The following is a 17,862-nucleotide window of genomic DNA, read 5'->3' as shown; positions in this document are numbered from 1 at the left end:
AAAAATCTTAAAAAAAAAAAATAAAGTAGTCTGTACAACCCAATGTGGGGGCTCAAGCTCACAGCCCTGAGATAAAGAATCACACGGTCCATGAACTGAGCCAGCCAGGTGCCCAATATCCATTGTTCTTTATGGTCTGTGGTTATCTTTAATAACTACAATTCATTCCCCCTCTCTTTTCGACTACAGATGTCATTCTGGTAGTGTCTGGCAAGAAGGCACTAACGAAACCACGATGTAAGTTTTTGGAATTAAGGATGATGACGAATTTGTTTAACTGCAAAAATTATAACTACAGATTAAAAAAATTGAGGAAAAAATACTTTAACTTGTATGCACATGATGATACTGGCCCAGAATGACAAAATTACAAGTTGATTTGAAAATCCACAATTGCAATGGCATGTTTTAATATATCCTATCAGGAAATGGAGAAAATAATATTTGTTAGTATACAGCAGTTAATAAGATTTTAAAGGAACATGTACAGAAATGTTGGTTTGATAAAAGAAATGTAAATCACATACAAACATAACTGAAAATGTACTGAAGAATTAGGTTCAGTTGTGAGTAATGAGAAAAACCCACAGTTTGCCTGTAAGAGGAAGGTGTTTATTCTCACAAGAAAGGACTGGGTCACAGAAGTCACTGTACAATGCAGTAGAGAAACAAACTACCACAGGGTTCCTTTTGACTGCATCACTGTAGCTGTGCTGGTGGAATGAGGAACCCAGGACTAGATGCTCACTACATGTATTAGACCTTATACAAACACAATCCAGAGAAGAAGGATGTCAGCGCTTTAAAGGACATTCTCAACCATGATAGTCTACATGTGTTGCCTCGTGGACACAGGATGGCTTGCAGGAAAATCCAAATGGCATCGATCTCTGCTGTGGAACTTGTGGACACATCTGTGGAAACCTATGCTCTGAGAAAATGGAAGTCAAGGAGTTGGTGTTGGTACTGAAGATACTCTTGACTGGCAGGGCAAAGAATGGCCTGGAAGGTGTGTGGAAAACGCCTCTGGTCTCTATCACTACCTGTACTGTAACTCCAAAAATGAAGGCCTTGTTCCCTTCTGCCTTCCAAATCTCATGCAAGTGAGGCTATTAGTGAATTCTAATAGGAAACTATAAAGAGAACAGATTCTAGAAAATTAGGTCAAAACATTACCCATGTTGACCTGGCACATTCCAGGAGAGAGCCATCTCCAATTCTACATTGTTTTTTGTTTGTTTGTTTGTTTGTTTGATCACAGGTCTCTTAAAGTGTAATATCCAAACCCACAGGAGAAATGACGAAGAATAAAAGGAAAATAAGTAAACAGCGATTCTAATGAGATAATACCCTATGATAAACTCTGCATACTTACAAATGTACGCCAACTACTTATTAGCCAGGAAAATAAGTCTCTTTTGATGAAAGAAAAAGAAGGAAATCTTTTCTCATATGAAAGGACTATTTATAATGGATAAGGAATATCCAGTACCTGTGACATGAGGTCAATAGGAAAATGTCAACAAATACCAAAATGTCATTATTCCTTGGCCCCTTCACTTACTGAACAATTAAAAAAATATAAAAAAATTAGCCCTCCTTACATATTAGAAATACACTTTAACTCATCCATTGATCCAACAGACTTCAAAAGGGAAAGACAAAAATTTTATGACCTGATTCAAGGAAAAACGCTACCTACTAAGCTTACGTATGTACTATTGCTTAAACAGTGGTTACAGAATTGTCTCGACTCAGTGTCCAGCTGAAAAGCAACAACTGGAAGCCACAGTCCGGAGACTGAGTTTCAGAATGAAATTCATTATTTTTAATTTTGAAGCATTTCTTTCATGTAGCGAATTCTCTGGAGTACTATACTTGAATTAATTTATATCAGGCTTTCCCCTGTTGCTTTCATTTAGAGCATTTCTCTCCAGTGGTGTTTTTACATGACCTTGAATTTGTTAAGACTGAAAACTCTCCTGTATTTTTCAGTTATAATGTACCTATCTAGTGTGCATTCTCATCACATGTTTATGTAAGGATGTGGGCCAATTGAAGGCTTTTCCACAATGTTTACATTCCAGAAGTTTCTCTCCAGTGTGAATTCTTTCATGGCTTCTAAACGAGCTGGGTCGACTGAAGGCTTTCCCACATTCTTTACATTTATAGGGTTTCTCGCCAGTGTGCACTCTCATGTGTCCCCGAAAGGTTGTGCGATAAATAAAAGCTTTCCCACATTCCTTACATTCATAGGGCTTCTCTCCAGTGTGCGTTCTTTCGTGTACTTGAACATAACTTGAACAACTGAAGGCTTTGCCACATATTTTACATTCATAGGGTTTCTCTCCCGTGTGAGTTCTCTCGTGTATCCGAAAGGAACTGGGACAATTGAAGGCTTTCCCACATTCCTTACATTTATAAGGTCCATCTCCAGTGTGTGTCATCATGTGTCTTCGAAAACTTGTGAGAGAAACGAAGGCTTTCCCACATTCCTCACATTTATAGGGTTTCTCTCCAGTGTGAGTTCTTCCATGTATTTGCAAACCTAGAGGAGAACTGAAGGTTTTCCCACATTGTTTACATTCATAGGGTTTCTCTGCAGTGTGAGTCCTTTCATGTCTTCGAAAGGAAGTGGGACAACTGAGGGCTTTCCCACACTGCTTACATATATAGGGTTTTTCTCCAGTGTGAGTTCTCACATGCACTTGGAAAGTGGTCAGCCAGTGGAAGGCTTTTCCACATTCTTTACATTGATAGGGTTTCTCTCCAGTGTGAGTCCTTTCATGTGTTCGAAAGGAACTAGAACAACTAAAGGCTCTGCCACATTGTTTACATTCATAGGGTTTTTCTCCAGTGTGAGATCGTTCATGTATTCGATATGAGCTGGGACAGCTGAAGGCTTTCCCACATTCCTTACATTTGTACGGTCCAACTCCGGTATGTGTTATCATGTGTCTTTGAAAGCTTCCAAGAGAAATGAAGGCTTTCCCACATTCCTTACAGTCATAGGGTTTCTCTCCAGTGTGCGTTCTTTCGTGTTTTCGAAGGGAACTGGGACAACTAAAGGCCTTACCACACTTTTTACATTCATAGGGCTTCTCCCCCGTGTGAGTTCTTTCATGACTTCGAAAGGAACTGGGACAACTGAGGGCTTTCCCACACTGCTTGCACTGATAGGGCTTCTCTCCAGTGTGAGTCCTTTCATGTGTCTGAAAGGTTTGATGATATCTGAAGGCTTTTCCACATTGTTTACACTGATAGGGTTTCTCTCCAGTGTGAGTCCTTTCGTGTTTTCGAACAGACTGGCGATACCTAAAGGATTTCCCACACTCCTTACATTTATAAGATTTCTCTACGCTGTGATTCCTTTCGTGTTTTTGAAAAGGCTGGAGATAACTGAAAGCTTTTCCACATTCTTTACATTTATAAGGCTTTTTTCCATATTCCTGATACTTGTATGGTTTAGGTGAAGTGTGAGATCGCTTATGCCTATTAAGGGATGAATGGCGCATAAAGACTTTTCCACACACGCTGCATTCCCATGGTTTTACTTCAGTAGTTTTCTTGTTCAGATTAAGATTTGGAATAGGACTGAAGTTTCCGCCACACTGATTACCTTCTTTACTTTGGCAGAACCTCTCTACCGTATGACTTCTGTAAAACAAAAACCAAAAAACCACCAGAAGTGTATTATTGTGATTTCCCATCTATTAGTAAATACCGGAATTACATTGTTATCAATTACATGTAGGGGAAAGGGTAGGTTTTTCTGTCTTGTCTGAATTGTTTGAAAATGCGTATTCTACAAGAGGGCTCAACCATAACTATTCTATGAAAACAGTGATAGTCACCTATGGAGTTTCTGGATAATATTTCCAAATGAACTATTTTTGAAAACACTGAAGATGTGTCACATTTAAGAAAACACTTTTGGTGAAAATTTTCTAGAAGGAAATACATCTGAAGCTAGGCTTGCTTTTGCATTTTCGTAACATACAAAGATTCCCTTGGATGCTGCTTTCCACCATGAGTGCTACTCACCTTAGTTTTCTTCCCTGGTTTTTGTACTCATCTTCAATGTTACGGTCTTTCCATTTTTTCCCTACAATGAAAAACCAGAAAAAAACAATACATTATAGAAAAATTATTACAAGTCCATGATGAGTTCTGACCACGCCTGAGTTACCAGAGTATTCCTTTTCCCATTCCAATTCAAAGAATGCTGATGGGTGAGAAACACTTGTCCTCTAATGGACAAGGTCAAAGTAAGGTGTCGTCCTTACCTATTGAGGCCAGGTTCCTCAAGGTTTCCCGCATCACATCTCTGTAGAGCTTCTTCTGTGAAGGATCCAGCAGAGCCCACTCCTCCAGGGTAAAGTTTACAGCCACATCCTCAAAGGCCACTGGGTCCTAAAACATCCCACATATGTGCAGAGGAGGATGGATGAGACAGCACTAGGAATCTACAGTCAATTCGTAAGAAGCTCACATGATTCTATCTCAAAAAATTCTATGACTTGGTCATCAGAATTCTCACTCTCTGTATGTAATCATTTCTCATACATTTAGGAACATCATGAACACATGGAAATTATTTCTACTTTTTTACTTTGTTCAAATCTTATTGCTCTCTGATGGTGGCGTCCAAGGCACATCGGTGAATGCGAGAAATGATATACAAAGGAAAGAAACATTTGCATTTTGAGACCACCAATTCCTTGTGAGAAAAAAACTCAGCTCCTTCCTTATTAGCTACCATATCGCACGGCACTCCACGAAGTGCAGGGTCACATCCTCATGAAGTTTTAATGTGTAAAAACACAGTGAAACATGGGGAGCTTTTCCTTCTACGTCCATTGTCAGACATGTAAGGCCAGAGGGCCTGTGGGGATCCAATGTATAACCAGGACCAGCTGGCCATATTGTCCTGAAACACTCCAGGCCATAAGAAGTAGTCGGATGCCACTGGCTGAATGAACATACCTAGCAGAAAGTATTAATTTTTTTTTAAAGATTTAATTTATTTATTTGACAGAGAGGGATCACAAGCAGGCAGAGAGGCAGGCAGAGAGAGAGAGGAGGAAGCAGGCTCCCTGCTGAGCAGAGAGCCTGATGCGGGACTCAATCCCAGGACTCTGAGATCATGACCTAAGCCGGAGGCAGCGGCTTAACCCACTGAGCCACCCAGGCGCCCGAGAGTATTAATTTTAACTTGTCTATAAGAATTTTTGTCAGAAACTGAGTTATTCCTTTCTATTTGTCCCATTTCATGGGGCGAGGGAGTTACCCAGAAACTACAGCTCAAAAAGAAGGCATCACAACTTAGAACTCTACAAAAATCCCTACATTCATGGGCCTCAGAGCTGTCGCTCACCAACTTTTAGCATTTATACACACATCTACTGGGATGGCTAAGAGGCTAGAAGAGCTTTTCCAGAACCATTAATGGTGTACTCCAGGCCCTGCTGAGCGTGTGGAATGGAATAAAAGCTGCAATTTGCAAGGAAGGTCATTTGAAAGCCACATGCTTTGGTGGCAAGTATGCCCACTGCTGTAAAACACACACAGGGCTCAGCGGCATTTTCCTCCAAGAGAACAGAAGACCTCCCTTCTCCAATTTCCGGAGGCAGTGATTTTCAACCAGCTGCTCTGGAGGCCGCCCTTCCATTTCTCTCACTTCTGTCCCCTGAGGTACGGCACAGGACAGGACTGCCTCACCTCCCGGCCTGCACAGCCCGCAGCTAATTCATTCCCCTAAATGCTGGTCTCTGAAAAAGATGATTAATCCACAGAGGTCTATATGCAGGGGATAACAGCTCCCACACAGTAATTTGGATGGCAGAGTTCACCCATTTGGTTAAGAAAAGAGAGGGGAAACTCACACTTCTTGGTAGATCCACGAAGTAAAATGAGCTCCCTGGGTGGGCTCTAATGACTCTTTCTATAATGGACCCATGCACTTGCTCACAGAACGTCCTATGACCCAGTGTGCAGAAGGGAGTGGACACTACTAGCAGGCACGAGATTTCTGATCCTTATGAACGCCTGCCCATGGTATTTGTCCTTGGTTGGTATCTAGGAGCCAAGATGTAAGAGGGAGCCCATCAACCTGATGAGAGTGACTCAGTGTGCCAAAAGCTTATAAATTTATAAACATAAGCCAAAGTTTATGCAAAGAATATGATACATTCCAAACTCTAGTTTTCACTCTGAGAGTCTGAATTTTCATTATGCACAGAAGGGGATGCCTGTGTGACCCAGGCACTGAGTCTCTAAATAAGCTTCCTGGGAAGATAACATTTCCATGTGCTGTCACAACAGGTCGCTTGGGGGACTGAACCCTTCCTATGGAGTAAAACAGGAGGTAACATCTCCTTGAAGCTTGCATCTGTTTTCCTCCAGAACAAATTTACTTATATTATAATTTTTAAAGTTTATTTATTTTTAAGTAATCTCGACACCCAATGTGGGGCTCAGACTGATGACCCAGGATCAAGAGGCACATGCTCTTCCAACTGAGCCAGTCATATACTTCCCCCCCACGGCCAAACCAATTTAATTAAATACTAAACAAAAAAAAAATGGATGATAGTTAATGATCCTAATAGAAAAAAACTTAAAGTTTTAAAAAGATTTTATTTGGTAAAAGAGAGAACAGGCAGGGGGAGAGGGAAGCTCCCCAATAAGCAGGGAGCCTGATGTGAGTCTCCATCCCAGGACCCTGGGACCATGACCTGAGCCAAAGGCAGAGGCTTCACCGACTGAGCCACCCAGGTGCCCAAAAAGATTTACATTTTTATTGAGCATCAAAGAATGAAAAAAGTGAAAATATGGTACATGTTCTTAGAAACAACTCCATTTCCCAAGATGTTTCCTCTCCCAAAATGTTTTTCTATAAAATCCCATCAATCCTCAAAACAGACTTTTTTAGGGATCAACAAAAACTATTCCTCCAAACCTAGTATGAGGAAAAAAGGTCTTCCAAAGAACAAAGGGGTGGCTTGCCTAATACACATCAAAGTTTCTTAAACTATAGCATTCCAGACAGCACAGTATTAGCAGAGAGAAAAACAGACCAAGAGAAAGGAAAAGCATCTTCCATGGGCCAGCATTAAATTCTGGAAGCTGGTCAAGGGCAGATCAGACATTGTGATCTGTACAGTGGCAGACATCAGAAACCCTTCTGATTTTTTAAAAAAATTTTATTTATTTATTTGAAAAGTGGGGGGGCAGGAGAGAGAGAGAATGGGCAGGGGGAGGAGCAGATGGAGAGGGAGAAGCAGACTCTCCACTGAGCAGGGGCTCGATCCCAGGACCCTGGGATCATGATCTGAATGGAAGGCAAATGCTTAATTGACTGAGCCACCCAGGTGCTCCCAGAAAGACAAACTATTATCTACCTGGAAAAATGCATTGTATTCACTTCTTTCTTTTTTTTTTAAATTTTTAATTTTTTATAAACATATATTTTTATCCCCAGGGGTACAGGTCTGTGAATCACCAGGTTTACACACTTCACAGCACTCACCAAAGCACACACCCTCCCCAATGTCCATAATCCGACCCCCTTCTCCCAACCCCCCTTCCCCCAGCAACCCTCAGTTTGTTTTGTGAGATTAAGAGTCACTTATGGTTTGTCTCCCTGCATTCACTTCTATTCCATGGAAAATAGCCAATGTATTATAGATGAAACTAGGGCACTTGTAGAAGTCATAGATAAATGCTTCATTGACCCAAAAATAGGGAGGGAAAGAGTAAGACCTCAAACTAGAGACTGAACAATTCATAATCAAACTAAGGAAATTAAAAAACAAGGTAGAAGAAAATATCCGTAATAACGTGCAATACTAAAGAGTTAGGGGCGCCTGGGTGGCTCAGTTGGCTGGGCGTGTGCTTTCAGCTCAGGTCACGATCCCAGGGTCCTGGGATCAAGCCCTGTATTAGGCTCCTTGTTCAGTGGGGAGCCTGCTTCTCCCTCTGCCTGCTGCTACCCCCTGCTCGTGCTCTCTGTCAAATGGATAAATAAAATCTTAAAAAACTATACTAAAAAAATAGTTTGCAGAGTTAAGACTGAACAGTTTAAAAATTAGAAAATAATCAAAACGTATTTAAACAGGAAGATGAAAGACCATATATGAAAAAAAAAAGTCCATCTGGGGGTGCCTCTACAGTGCAGTTGGCTAAGCATCTGACTCTTGGTTTTGGCTCAGGTCGTGATCTTGGGGTTGTGGGATCAAGCCCCACGTAGGGCTCCACGTTCTGTGCAGAGTCTGCTTGGGATTCTCTTTCCTTCTCTCTCTCTGCCCCTGCTGCTTGTGCCACCTCTCTCTAAAAAAATAAATATTAAAAAAAAAAAAGTCTATCTGCTAAGTAATAAGAGAAAAAAAAAAGGCCAAGCACATTACATTTCATACTGATTAGGATAAAAATTAGTTAATTTAATAACGCCAGGTGTGGATGACCAGTCACCAAATACATAAATCATGCACGAATGGAGGAAACCATCAACTGATATGCTCCATTGCCATTTCCTGTCAAAATCTGAATTTGATCACGAGCTACAATATTCCTCCAATGTCCACAGAGTTTATTGTGTATTTGCACTTGGGAGTCTGACACAAGAAAGAAAGGATATGTATTTTTTTTTAAAAGATTTTATTTATTTATTTGACAGAGAGAGATCACAAGTAGGCAGAGAGGCAGGCAGAGAGAGAGAGGAGGAAGCAGGCTCCCTGCTGAGCAGAGAGCCCGATGCGGGACTCGATCCCAGAACCCTGAGATCATGACCTGAGCTGAAGGCAGCGGTTTAACCCACTGAGCCACCCAGGTGCCCAGGATATGTATTTTTAATGAGAGTAAAAATGAAATTTGAAAAAGCCCAAATACCGAAAGCAAAGCAATGGGTGAATGAGTTGGATGGCTCGCAGCCTCAAGATACAAGCATTTACGAAACATACCATTGCAAAGAACCAACCAAAACACATTTTGAATGTGATTTCATTAATATCTATTTACTTATTTAATAATCTATCTATTATTTTTATTTATTTGACAGAGAGAGTGAGAGAGCACAAGCCGGGGGGCGGGTAGTAGAGGGAGGGAGAAGCGGGCTCCCTGCCGAGCAGGAAGCCTGATGTGGGACTCGACTGCAGGACCCTGGGACCATGACCCCAGCCCAAAGGAGACACCCAACCATCTGAGCCACCCAGGCGCCCCTATACTCATATATCTAAAGGTAAAACTAAAAGAATACCATTTAGTGGGGAAAAAAATGATGGCAAAGGTTAGGGCGAATAAAGCATCAAGTCAGAGGGCATTCATGGTGCAGGATGGAGAGAAGGTAGATCAGGAGTCTCAGGAGACAAAACCTGTCCAAGGCCCACTTATAAATAATGATGATCACAAAGATGTTATTATTACTATTATATTGTTATTACTATGAAATCTTCCCATGGAGCATTATACGTATCATTTTCTGAATATATTTGATGATAAAAATTTAAAGAATTAAGTTTGGATTAGTATGAAGTTCTTATTTTTTATTCTTGGCCCTGTGATATAGAAATCTGAATCCTAGTTCACAGATTTGGGCAGCAAAAAAACTGATAACAAGTGTTTATTTTGAAAGAATTGGTTACACAGCTCTTAAAAACAAAGGGTGAGACACACTGGAAAGATGTGAAGGATTTATCAACAGAATAAGTAAGTAAAATGCATTGCAATAGATACACCAGGTTACCTTTTCTGCAGCTCTAATAGTCACCCGCAGAGGAAGGTAGACGCCCACCCAAGATCTGACTCAGATCAGACTGACCGCACACACAGGCCAAGAGGGGATGAAAAAATTTCTTCCATAATGCAAGTGCCCAGCGGAGGTAGGGCAGGGCAGGCCTCTCGACCAGGGGAGAAGTGCCTTGAGAAAGCAAGGAAAGGAACCTGGTTGGGTTTTTTATGGAGGTTTGGGAGTGGGTTAGGGTGGGACTTCGGGAACGGGGACAAGGCCTTCAGGGAACCGAGTATCTTGCCAGCACCAAGGCAGTGAATAGTTCGGCTGTCTTGCCCCCTTGTACGAAGATGGAGGAAAGGAGAGATGAAGGTTGAAAGCGATCAGCGGACAAACGTTAAAAAATGTCAGACGCCTGGTTTTAGGTCAGCCATGTAAGGAGTTCAGACGCTGGTATTCTTGTCCTCATAGGAAAAAACCCCACACATGTTAAAATCAACAACTCTCTTAGATCCATCAGAGAACTGAGGTTACAGGGAAACTACTGCTTCCAAAGTCAGAGAGACAAAAAGTAGCCAATTAAAAATATGTCCAAAATATTCTGTTTTTTACCAGGCCTTTCCTCTCAAAATCTATTTATTTTTAAAGATTTTATTTATTTATTTGACAGAAAGACAGTAAGAGAGGGAACACAAGAAGGGGGAGTGGGGGAGGGAGAAGCAGGCCTCCCACTGAGCAGGGAGTCCGATGCGGGGCTCGATCCCAGGATCCTGGACCATGACCTGAGCCAAAGGCAGACGCTTAATGGCTGAGCCACCCAGGCGCCCCTCAAAATCTATTTTATGAGAGCATGACTGACTGGGATTTTCTTGGCACCTGGTGGACCTGAGGAGGTGGAGGACAGAGAAATACTTGTGATAGTGACACATTCTTCCTTCTGACATGAAGTATGTGACAATTCCTCTAACACCACGGCTCCAACTCTGATTCCCCCAGTATGTGGCCATTAGTTCAACTCAGTACTAACACTAAGCGTCAGATTCACAGATTAAGCACTCACTACAACAAAACTGCCCCATTTCAGATGCCAGCCTAAATGGGGTGTCTCATCTACTGACATTTCCAGCCAGCTGACTACAAATCCACAGATGCCTCTGAAACCCCTGAGGTTTGATAATTTGTTAAAACAATTCTGAGAACTCAAGAAAGCACTGACTGGGGTGCCTGGGTGGCTCGGTTAAGCCTCTGCTTTCAACTCAGGTCATGATCTCAGGGTCCTGGGATTGAGCCCCACAACAGGTTCTCTGTTCCACAGGGAGTCTGCTTCCCCCCTCTCTCTGCCTACCTACTTGTGATCTCTCTGTCAAATAAATAAAATCTTCCAAAAAAAAAAAAAAAAAAAGAGCACCTGACTTACAATTACTGGTTTATGACAATATGACAAGAGATAACAACTTAGGAACAGCCCAATGGAAGAGATACAAAGGGGAAAGAATGAGAGCAGGGGTGAGGGGGGCAGGATCATTTGGAGCTTTCATGTTCTCTCCCTACAAGCTATCCCCACCTCCCCCTGCCTCCAGCACCTTCATGGGTTCACCAACCTGGAAGTTCTCGAAGTCCCATCTTTTTTTTAAGATTTTATTTATTTATTTGCGAGAGAGAGAATGAGAGCGCGAGAGAGAGCATGAGAAGGGGAGGGTCAGAGGGTGAAGCAGATTCTCTGCTGAGCAGGGAGTCTAATGCGGGACTCGATCACAGGACTCCAGGATCATGAACTGAGCCGAAGGCAGTTGCTTAACCAACTGAGCCACCCAGGCACCCCTCGAAGTCGCATCTTTAAGGGTTTTTTTTTTTTTTTCCTTTAAGTCTTCCCTCTCCAGAGGCGGGGAACTGGGGCTGAAAGTTCTAAACTTCCCATCAAGGCCTGGCGTTTCTGGTGTCCAATCCCCATCCTGAAGCTATGTAGGAGTCCACCAAGAAATGCCTCATTAGAACAAAACTCTCTCTCTCAGCCTTACCGCTCGGGATTCTGAGGGCTTCAGGGATCTTTGCCAGGAAGCGTGCTCAAGATCAAATGTCTTCCCTGTATTTACCCCAGTTGGCTCAGCTGGTTAAGCGTCCAGCTTTTGATTTCAGCTCAGGTCATGGTCTCAGGGTTGTGAGACTGAGCCCCGCATGGGACTCCGTGTTGGGCGTGAGGCCTGCTTGGGATTCTCTCTCTCTCTCCCTCTGCCCATCCCCACAACTCCCTCTGCTAATTCAGGCTCTCTCTTAAAAAAAAAAAAAGAAGTCTCCAAGGAGACAGAGCATTCCATGCTGCTTATGTGAATAATAACGTGGCAACATACATGAGTTTCCCATGGACAGAACGGCAATGAGAAACAGTCGAATCCACTATTAGAGCTGAATACATCAACACCCTTTATTAGTAATCAGATCAGCAGGAAGAGTATCAGAGAAGTTGCAGTTTAAATGGGCAACGCTATCACTGCATTTAGTTGAAAACTGTGGGATACGTCATCAAAGAGAATACACATGGAAAATTCACAAAGACTCCAATAGTGCAATCTGGTCATCTGAATGACCAAATATATTTTTGCACACATATTTGGTTGTATTCCACAGTTCCGGCCTCAAAATCTACCCCAAACCTTGGAGTTTGCTAAGGGCTGGAAGTGATGAAGGGGCTGGTGCTATGTTAGTGCAGGGACTTTGGGAAAGCACCTGAGGAAGGGGCTGGGTTGCCAACAGGGCACCATTTGATTGGAAAGTTGTAACTTTCAGTCCCCCCCAACCCCCGACCTCCAGGGGGCCCAGGGGCTGGAACTGAATCAGTGGCCAAAGGACAGTGATTTAACCAATCAAGCCTATGTAATGCAGTCTCCACAGAAACCTAACAGGATGGGGCTGGAGAGCACCGGAAAGTGACGGGACAGTGGTGCATCCAGGCAACACGAAGGGTCTGAGCCCTTTCCCTATACCACACCTTACCCCCCTCCATCTGGCCTTTCCTAGTTGTAACTTTCTTTTTTCCTAGTTGTAACTTTTTATAGTAAGTGGCAATCTAATAAGTACAATGTTTCACTGAGTTCTGTGAGCCCCTCTAGCAAATTAGTGTTCATCAAAACAGAGCCAAGGAGGAGGTTGAGGGAAGCTCTGATTTATCACCAGTCAGAATAGGTCACAACCTGGACTTGTGGCCACCCTCGTGAGTTGAAGGGGATTGACAGAAATTCTAATCTGTAGGTCAGAGCATGGGTAACAGCCTGGTATGTGCGTGTGGTCTCAGACCTCAACCTCAGCCTCTGGAAGCTGCCCCTATCTCTAGAAGTCAAAGCTAATATAAGGAGACAAGAAAAAGAAATAAAAGGCATACAGGGGTGCCTGGGTGGCTCAGTGGGTTAAAGACTCTGCCTTCGGCTCAGGTCATGATCCCAGGGTCCTGGGATCAAGCCCCGCATCAGGCTTCCTGCTCCACGAAGAGCCTGCTTCCTCCTCTCTCTCTGCCTGCCTCTCTGCCTACTTGTGATCTATCTCTGTCAAATAAAGAAAATCTTAACAACAACAAAAAAAGGAATGGGAAGTAAAAAACAAAAACTGTCTTTGACACATATAAAAATGACTATCTAAGGAGCAAATGTCAAACAATCCACCACAACAAGGAAAGTCCTCTGAACTAGAAGAAAGTAGAGTAAGGCTGAAGGGATAAAAGGTTAATATAGCGGGGCACTTGTGTGGCTCAGGTGGTTAAGCGACTGCCTTCAGCTCAGGTCATGATCCTGGAGTCCCAGGATTGAGTCCTGCATCGGGCTCCCTGCTCCACGGGGAGTCTGCGCTCCCTCTGACTTCTCCACTCGCACGCTCACTCCCTCTCTCAAATAAATAAATAAAAATTTTAAAAAAGGTTAATCTAGTAAAGGAAAAATTGTGCCATCCTATAGATCCAAACAAATAGAGTCAACTGATCTATGACAAAAGACAAAGGCCATTCAATATAGAAGACAGTCTTTTCAACAAAAAGTGCCAGGAAAAGCAGAATCCACATGAAAAAAATTCTATAGATACAGAGCTTACAGCTTCTGTAAAAGTTAACTCAAAACAGACTCAGAGATATATAAAAAATTCCCGTAAGATAACACAGGAGAAAATTTAGACGACCTGGGGTTTGGTAATAATTTCTCAGATAGAACGCCAAAATCAAGATCCATGAAAGGGGGCGCCTGGGTGGCTCAGTGGGTTAAGCCGCTGCCTTCGGCTCAGGTCATGATCTCAGGGTCCTGGGATCGAGTCCCGCATCGGGCTCTCTGCTCGGCAGGGAGCCTGCTTCCTCCTCTCTCTCTCTCTCTGCCTGGCTCTCTGCCTACTTGTGATTTCTCTCTGTCAAATAAATAAATAAAATCTTTAAAAAAAAAAAAAAAAAAAAAAGATCCATGAAAGGAAAAATGATAGTTGAGTTTGGCTTCATTAAAATGAAAACCCGATCTGTGAAAATTAAGAGATGGAAAACAGAAGCCACAGACTGGGAGAAAACCTTCACAAAACACTTCTCTGATAAAGGGCTAGTCTCCAAAATGTCCAAAGAATTCTTAAGACAAGAACAGTAAGACAAGCAACACAATTAAGAAATGGGAGATGGGCGCCTGGGTGGCTCAGTGGGTTAAAGCCTCTGCCTTCGGCTCAGGTCATGGTCCCAGGGTCTTGGGATTGAGCCCCGCATCGGGCTCTCTGCTTCCCCCCACCCTCTACCTGCCTCTGCCTACTTGTGATCTCTCTCTGTCAAATAAATAAATAAATAAAATCTTTAAAAAGAATGGGAGAGGGCGCCTGGGTGGCTCAGTTGGTTGGACGAATGCCTTCAGCTCAGGTCATGATCCTGGAGTCCCGGGATCGAGTCCCACATCGGGCTCCCAGCTCCATGGGAAGTCTGCTTCTCCCTCTGGCCTTCTCCTTGCGCATGTTCTCTCTCACTGTCTCTCTCTCAAATAAATAAATAAATAAATCTTTAAAAAAAAAAAAAAAAAGAATGGGAGAAAGATGTGAAACACACCCTTCACCAAAGATATATAGATGGTAATTAAGCATATAAAACAATGCTCAACACCATGTCATTAGGAATTGTGAATGAGAGAATGATATACAGCCTGACATTTATTACAACAGCAAAAATTCAAGACACTGAAAAAGAAAAAAAAACCAACAACAAATAATAGTGAAGATGTGGGGCAATAGGAGCCTTCATTCATGGCTGATGGGAATGGAAAATATATGTCTATTTTGGGAGGTGGGCAGTTTCTTTTTTTTAAGTTTTATTTATTTATTTGACAGAGAGAGATCACAAGTAGGCAGAGAGGCAGGCAGAGAGAGAGAGGGAAGCAGGCTCCTCGTGGAACAGGAAGCCTGATGCGGGCCTTGATCCCAGGACCCTGAGATCATGACCTGAGCCGAAGGCAGAGGCTTAACCCACTGAGCCAGCCAGGCACCCAAGGTGGGCAGCTACTTAAAAAACAAACTATTTTTTTAACCATATTAGCAGTCCCCATCCTTCCTATTACTCCAAATGAATTGTAAACTCATAAAAATACTTCATAAAGAAACCTGCACACGAGTGTTTATAAAAGCTTTATTCGGGATTGCCAAGACTTACATGTACCTAAAGTATCCTCCAACAGGTGAATGGAAAAGTAATCACTGGGACCTCCATATAATGAAATATTATTCAGTAATAACAGGAAAGGAGGTATCAAGCCAGAAAGACGTGGGATAACCTCAAAATCATATTGCGAGGTGAAAGCAGAGACTATGGCAAGGCTACCCACTGTATGGTTCAAGCATAGTTCTGGAAAGCTCCAAACCAGAGACAGTTAATTAGCTACAGTTGCCCGGGATCTGGGGGGTGGGAAGGAGGAATGACTAAATGGATGGCAGGGAGTGCTTAGGGAAGGGAAAGTAGATACATGATCCAGAAATGACAGACACACATCATTTGATGCTGTCAAAGCCCAGAGACTGTGTGATACAGAGACTGGCTACTGCAGACCAAGGGACTTTACCGCATCAGTACCGGCTCACGGAATGTAACAACTATACCACAACAATGTGAAATATAAAAAATAGGGCAAACTATATGAAGGCAAGAGGGTTATGTGGGAACTCTTTGTCCTTTCTTTAAGATTTTATTTACTCATTTGAGAGAGAGAAAGAACATGCGCGTACCTGAGCACACAAATGGGGCGGGGGCAGAGGGAGAGGGAGAAGCAGGCTCCCCATCGAGCAGGGAGTCCCACGCAGGGCCCCATCCTGGGACCCCGGGACCATGACCTGAGCCGAAGGCAGATGCGTAACCGACGGAGGCACCCAGGCGCCCCCCTCTTCTGATTAAGTTTTCTGTAAAACTAAAACTGCTGTAGAGAAGTCCGCCTGGGGAAAAAAAAAAAAAGACAGAGGCGTTCATACTCATCCCTGCTGACTGACGACTAAAGAGGCCATCGTTCATTCAACTGATCTGAATTTATCAGTGACCTACATGGCACCCTCTGAGGCCTAAACCCAGAGACTTGGGAGAACAGAAATTTCCACTGAACGCCTTCCGGACAGCCAGCCACTGTGTGTTCGGAGAAGCGACATGAGTGTCTTCGTTGCTCTCAGTAGCATCTAGAACTCTGCTGGGGTAAGGCGTGTCCAGGCAAGGACTCACACTGGGACCTCAGCGCACATGGAGACAAATATCACCTTGGTTTGTATGTTGGAGATGTCTAGGAGGAAAGAGTCCCCAACTTTTTACCATGAAGGAGCATCTCTTCACAATCCCCCAAGAGTCTACAAACGTAGCTGAAGCCATCGCTGGTCAGTGCTAAGGTGATGGGCTGATGAAGGGCGGGCACAGTTTGGGGCCTGGGGCCACTTCTTGCCTCAGAAGCCCATGGACAAGGTAGGGCCATCACGGGCAACCCCAGGAGGCCTGAGGAGTGGTCACGGAGGCCTCTGTCCTGAAACAGTGTTGGGGGCACTCACAGGTGTGCCTGCTGTGTGGCAACCGGACCAGAGCCCAGAGCCTTCCATGTTGTCATGGGGGTTCCTAGACAGGGTGGACCGTTTTGAGCAGCAACGGGCTCAAGAAGGATTTTAAGCAAAGAGTATGTTGCGGCCACACCACCAAAGGAATCTAGCCAGTGTGGTGGCTGCGGAGAGGGACAGCAGTTACTTCAAGGAGGGTGTCAAGGAGGGAACAGGCTCCAGATTACCAAATAATTTTTAAGATTTTTTAAAAAAGATTTTATTTCTTTGAGAGAGCACAAGGGGAGGGGCAAAGGGAGTGGGAGAGGGAAGCAGGCTTCTTACTGAGCAGGGAGCCCGATGCGGGGCTCGATCCCAGGACCCTGGGATCACGACCGGAGCCGAAGGCAGAGGCTTTAACCCACAGAGCCACCCAGGTGCCCAGAGAAACAGGAAAACTGAAGGGACCTCACAAAAAAAGCATTTTTTTCCTTTGCTACTTTTCCTGCTTCTATTCTTTTTTTTTTTTTTTTTTAAATATTTTATTTATTTATTTGACAGAGAGAAATCACAAGTAGATGGAGAGGCAGGCAGAGAGAGAGAGAGAGGGAAGCGGGCTCTCTGCTCAGCAGGGAGCCCGATGCAGGACTCGATCCCAGGACCCTGAGATCATGACCTGAGCCGAAGGCAGCGGCTTAACCCACTGAGCCACCCAGGTGCCCTCCTGCTTCTATTCTTGCTAGTACCTGTACCCCTGCCTTACACAAGCCTCTTTTTGTTTTTTTAGAAGATTTTATTTATTTGACAGAGAGAGAGAGAAATCACAAGCAGGCAGAGAAGCAGGCAGAGAGAGAGGGGGAAGTAGGCTCTCCGCTGAGCAGAGAGCCCCATGCAGGACTGGATCCCAGGACCCTGAGATTATGACCTGAGCTAAAGGCAGAGGTTTAACCCATTGAGCCACCCAGGTGCCCCAAGCCTCTTTTTTTTTTTTTTTTAATTTATTTATTTGACAGATAGAGATCACAAGTAGGCAGAGAGTCAGGCAGAGAGAGAGGAGGAAGCAGACTCTCCGCGGAGCAGAAAGCCCAACGCGGGGCTTGATCCCAGGGCCCTGAGATCATGACCTGAGCTGAAGGCAGAAG

The 17,862-nt window shown here is 43.7% G+C and overlaps 1 protein-coding gene across 1 annotated transcript in view; it reads right to left on the bottom strand.

Moving 5' to 3' along the window:
* Positions 1-308: 308 nt before the first annotated feature.
* LOC132011018 (zinc finger protein 791-like) overlaps positions 309-17,862 on the bottom strand; it is a 39,252-nt gene continuing 21,698 nt past the window's right edge. Inside the window, exons 2-4 of the mRNA XM_059389099.1 lie at positions 4,287-4,413; positions 4,045-4,105; positions 309-3,657 (exon numbers count right to left, since the gene is read on the bottom strand). Of these exons, the coding sequence (XP_059245082.1) occupies positions 2,007-3,657; positions 4,045-4,105; positions 4,287-4,413 (1,839 nt within the window). The 3' untranslated portion in view covers positions 309-2,006. The remainder of the gene's footprint in view (positions 3,658-4,044; positions 4,106-4,286; positions 4,414-17,862) is intronic.

Source organism: Mustela nigripes, chromosome 2 (genome assembly GCF_022355385.1).
Source record: "Mustela nigripes isolate SB6536 chromosome 2, MUSNIG.SB6536, whole genome shotgun sequence".
Taxonomy (NCBI): Eukaryota; Metazoa; Chordata; class Mammalia; order Carnivora; family Mustelidae; genus Mustela; species Mustela nigripes.
Note: the sequence above shows the minus strand (reverse complement) of the source record. Positions and strands in the feature narration are given on the sequence as shown.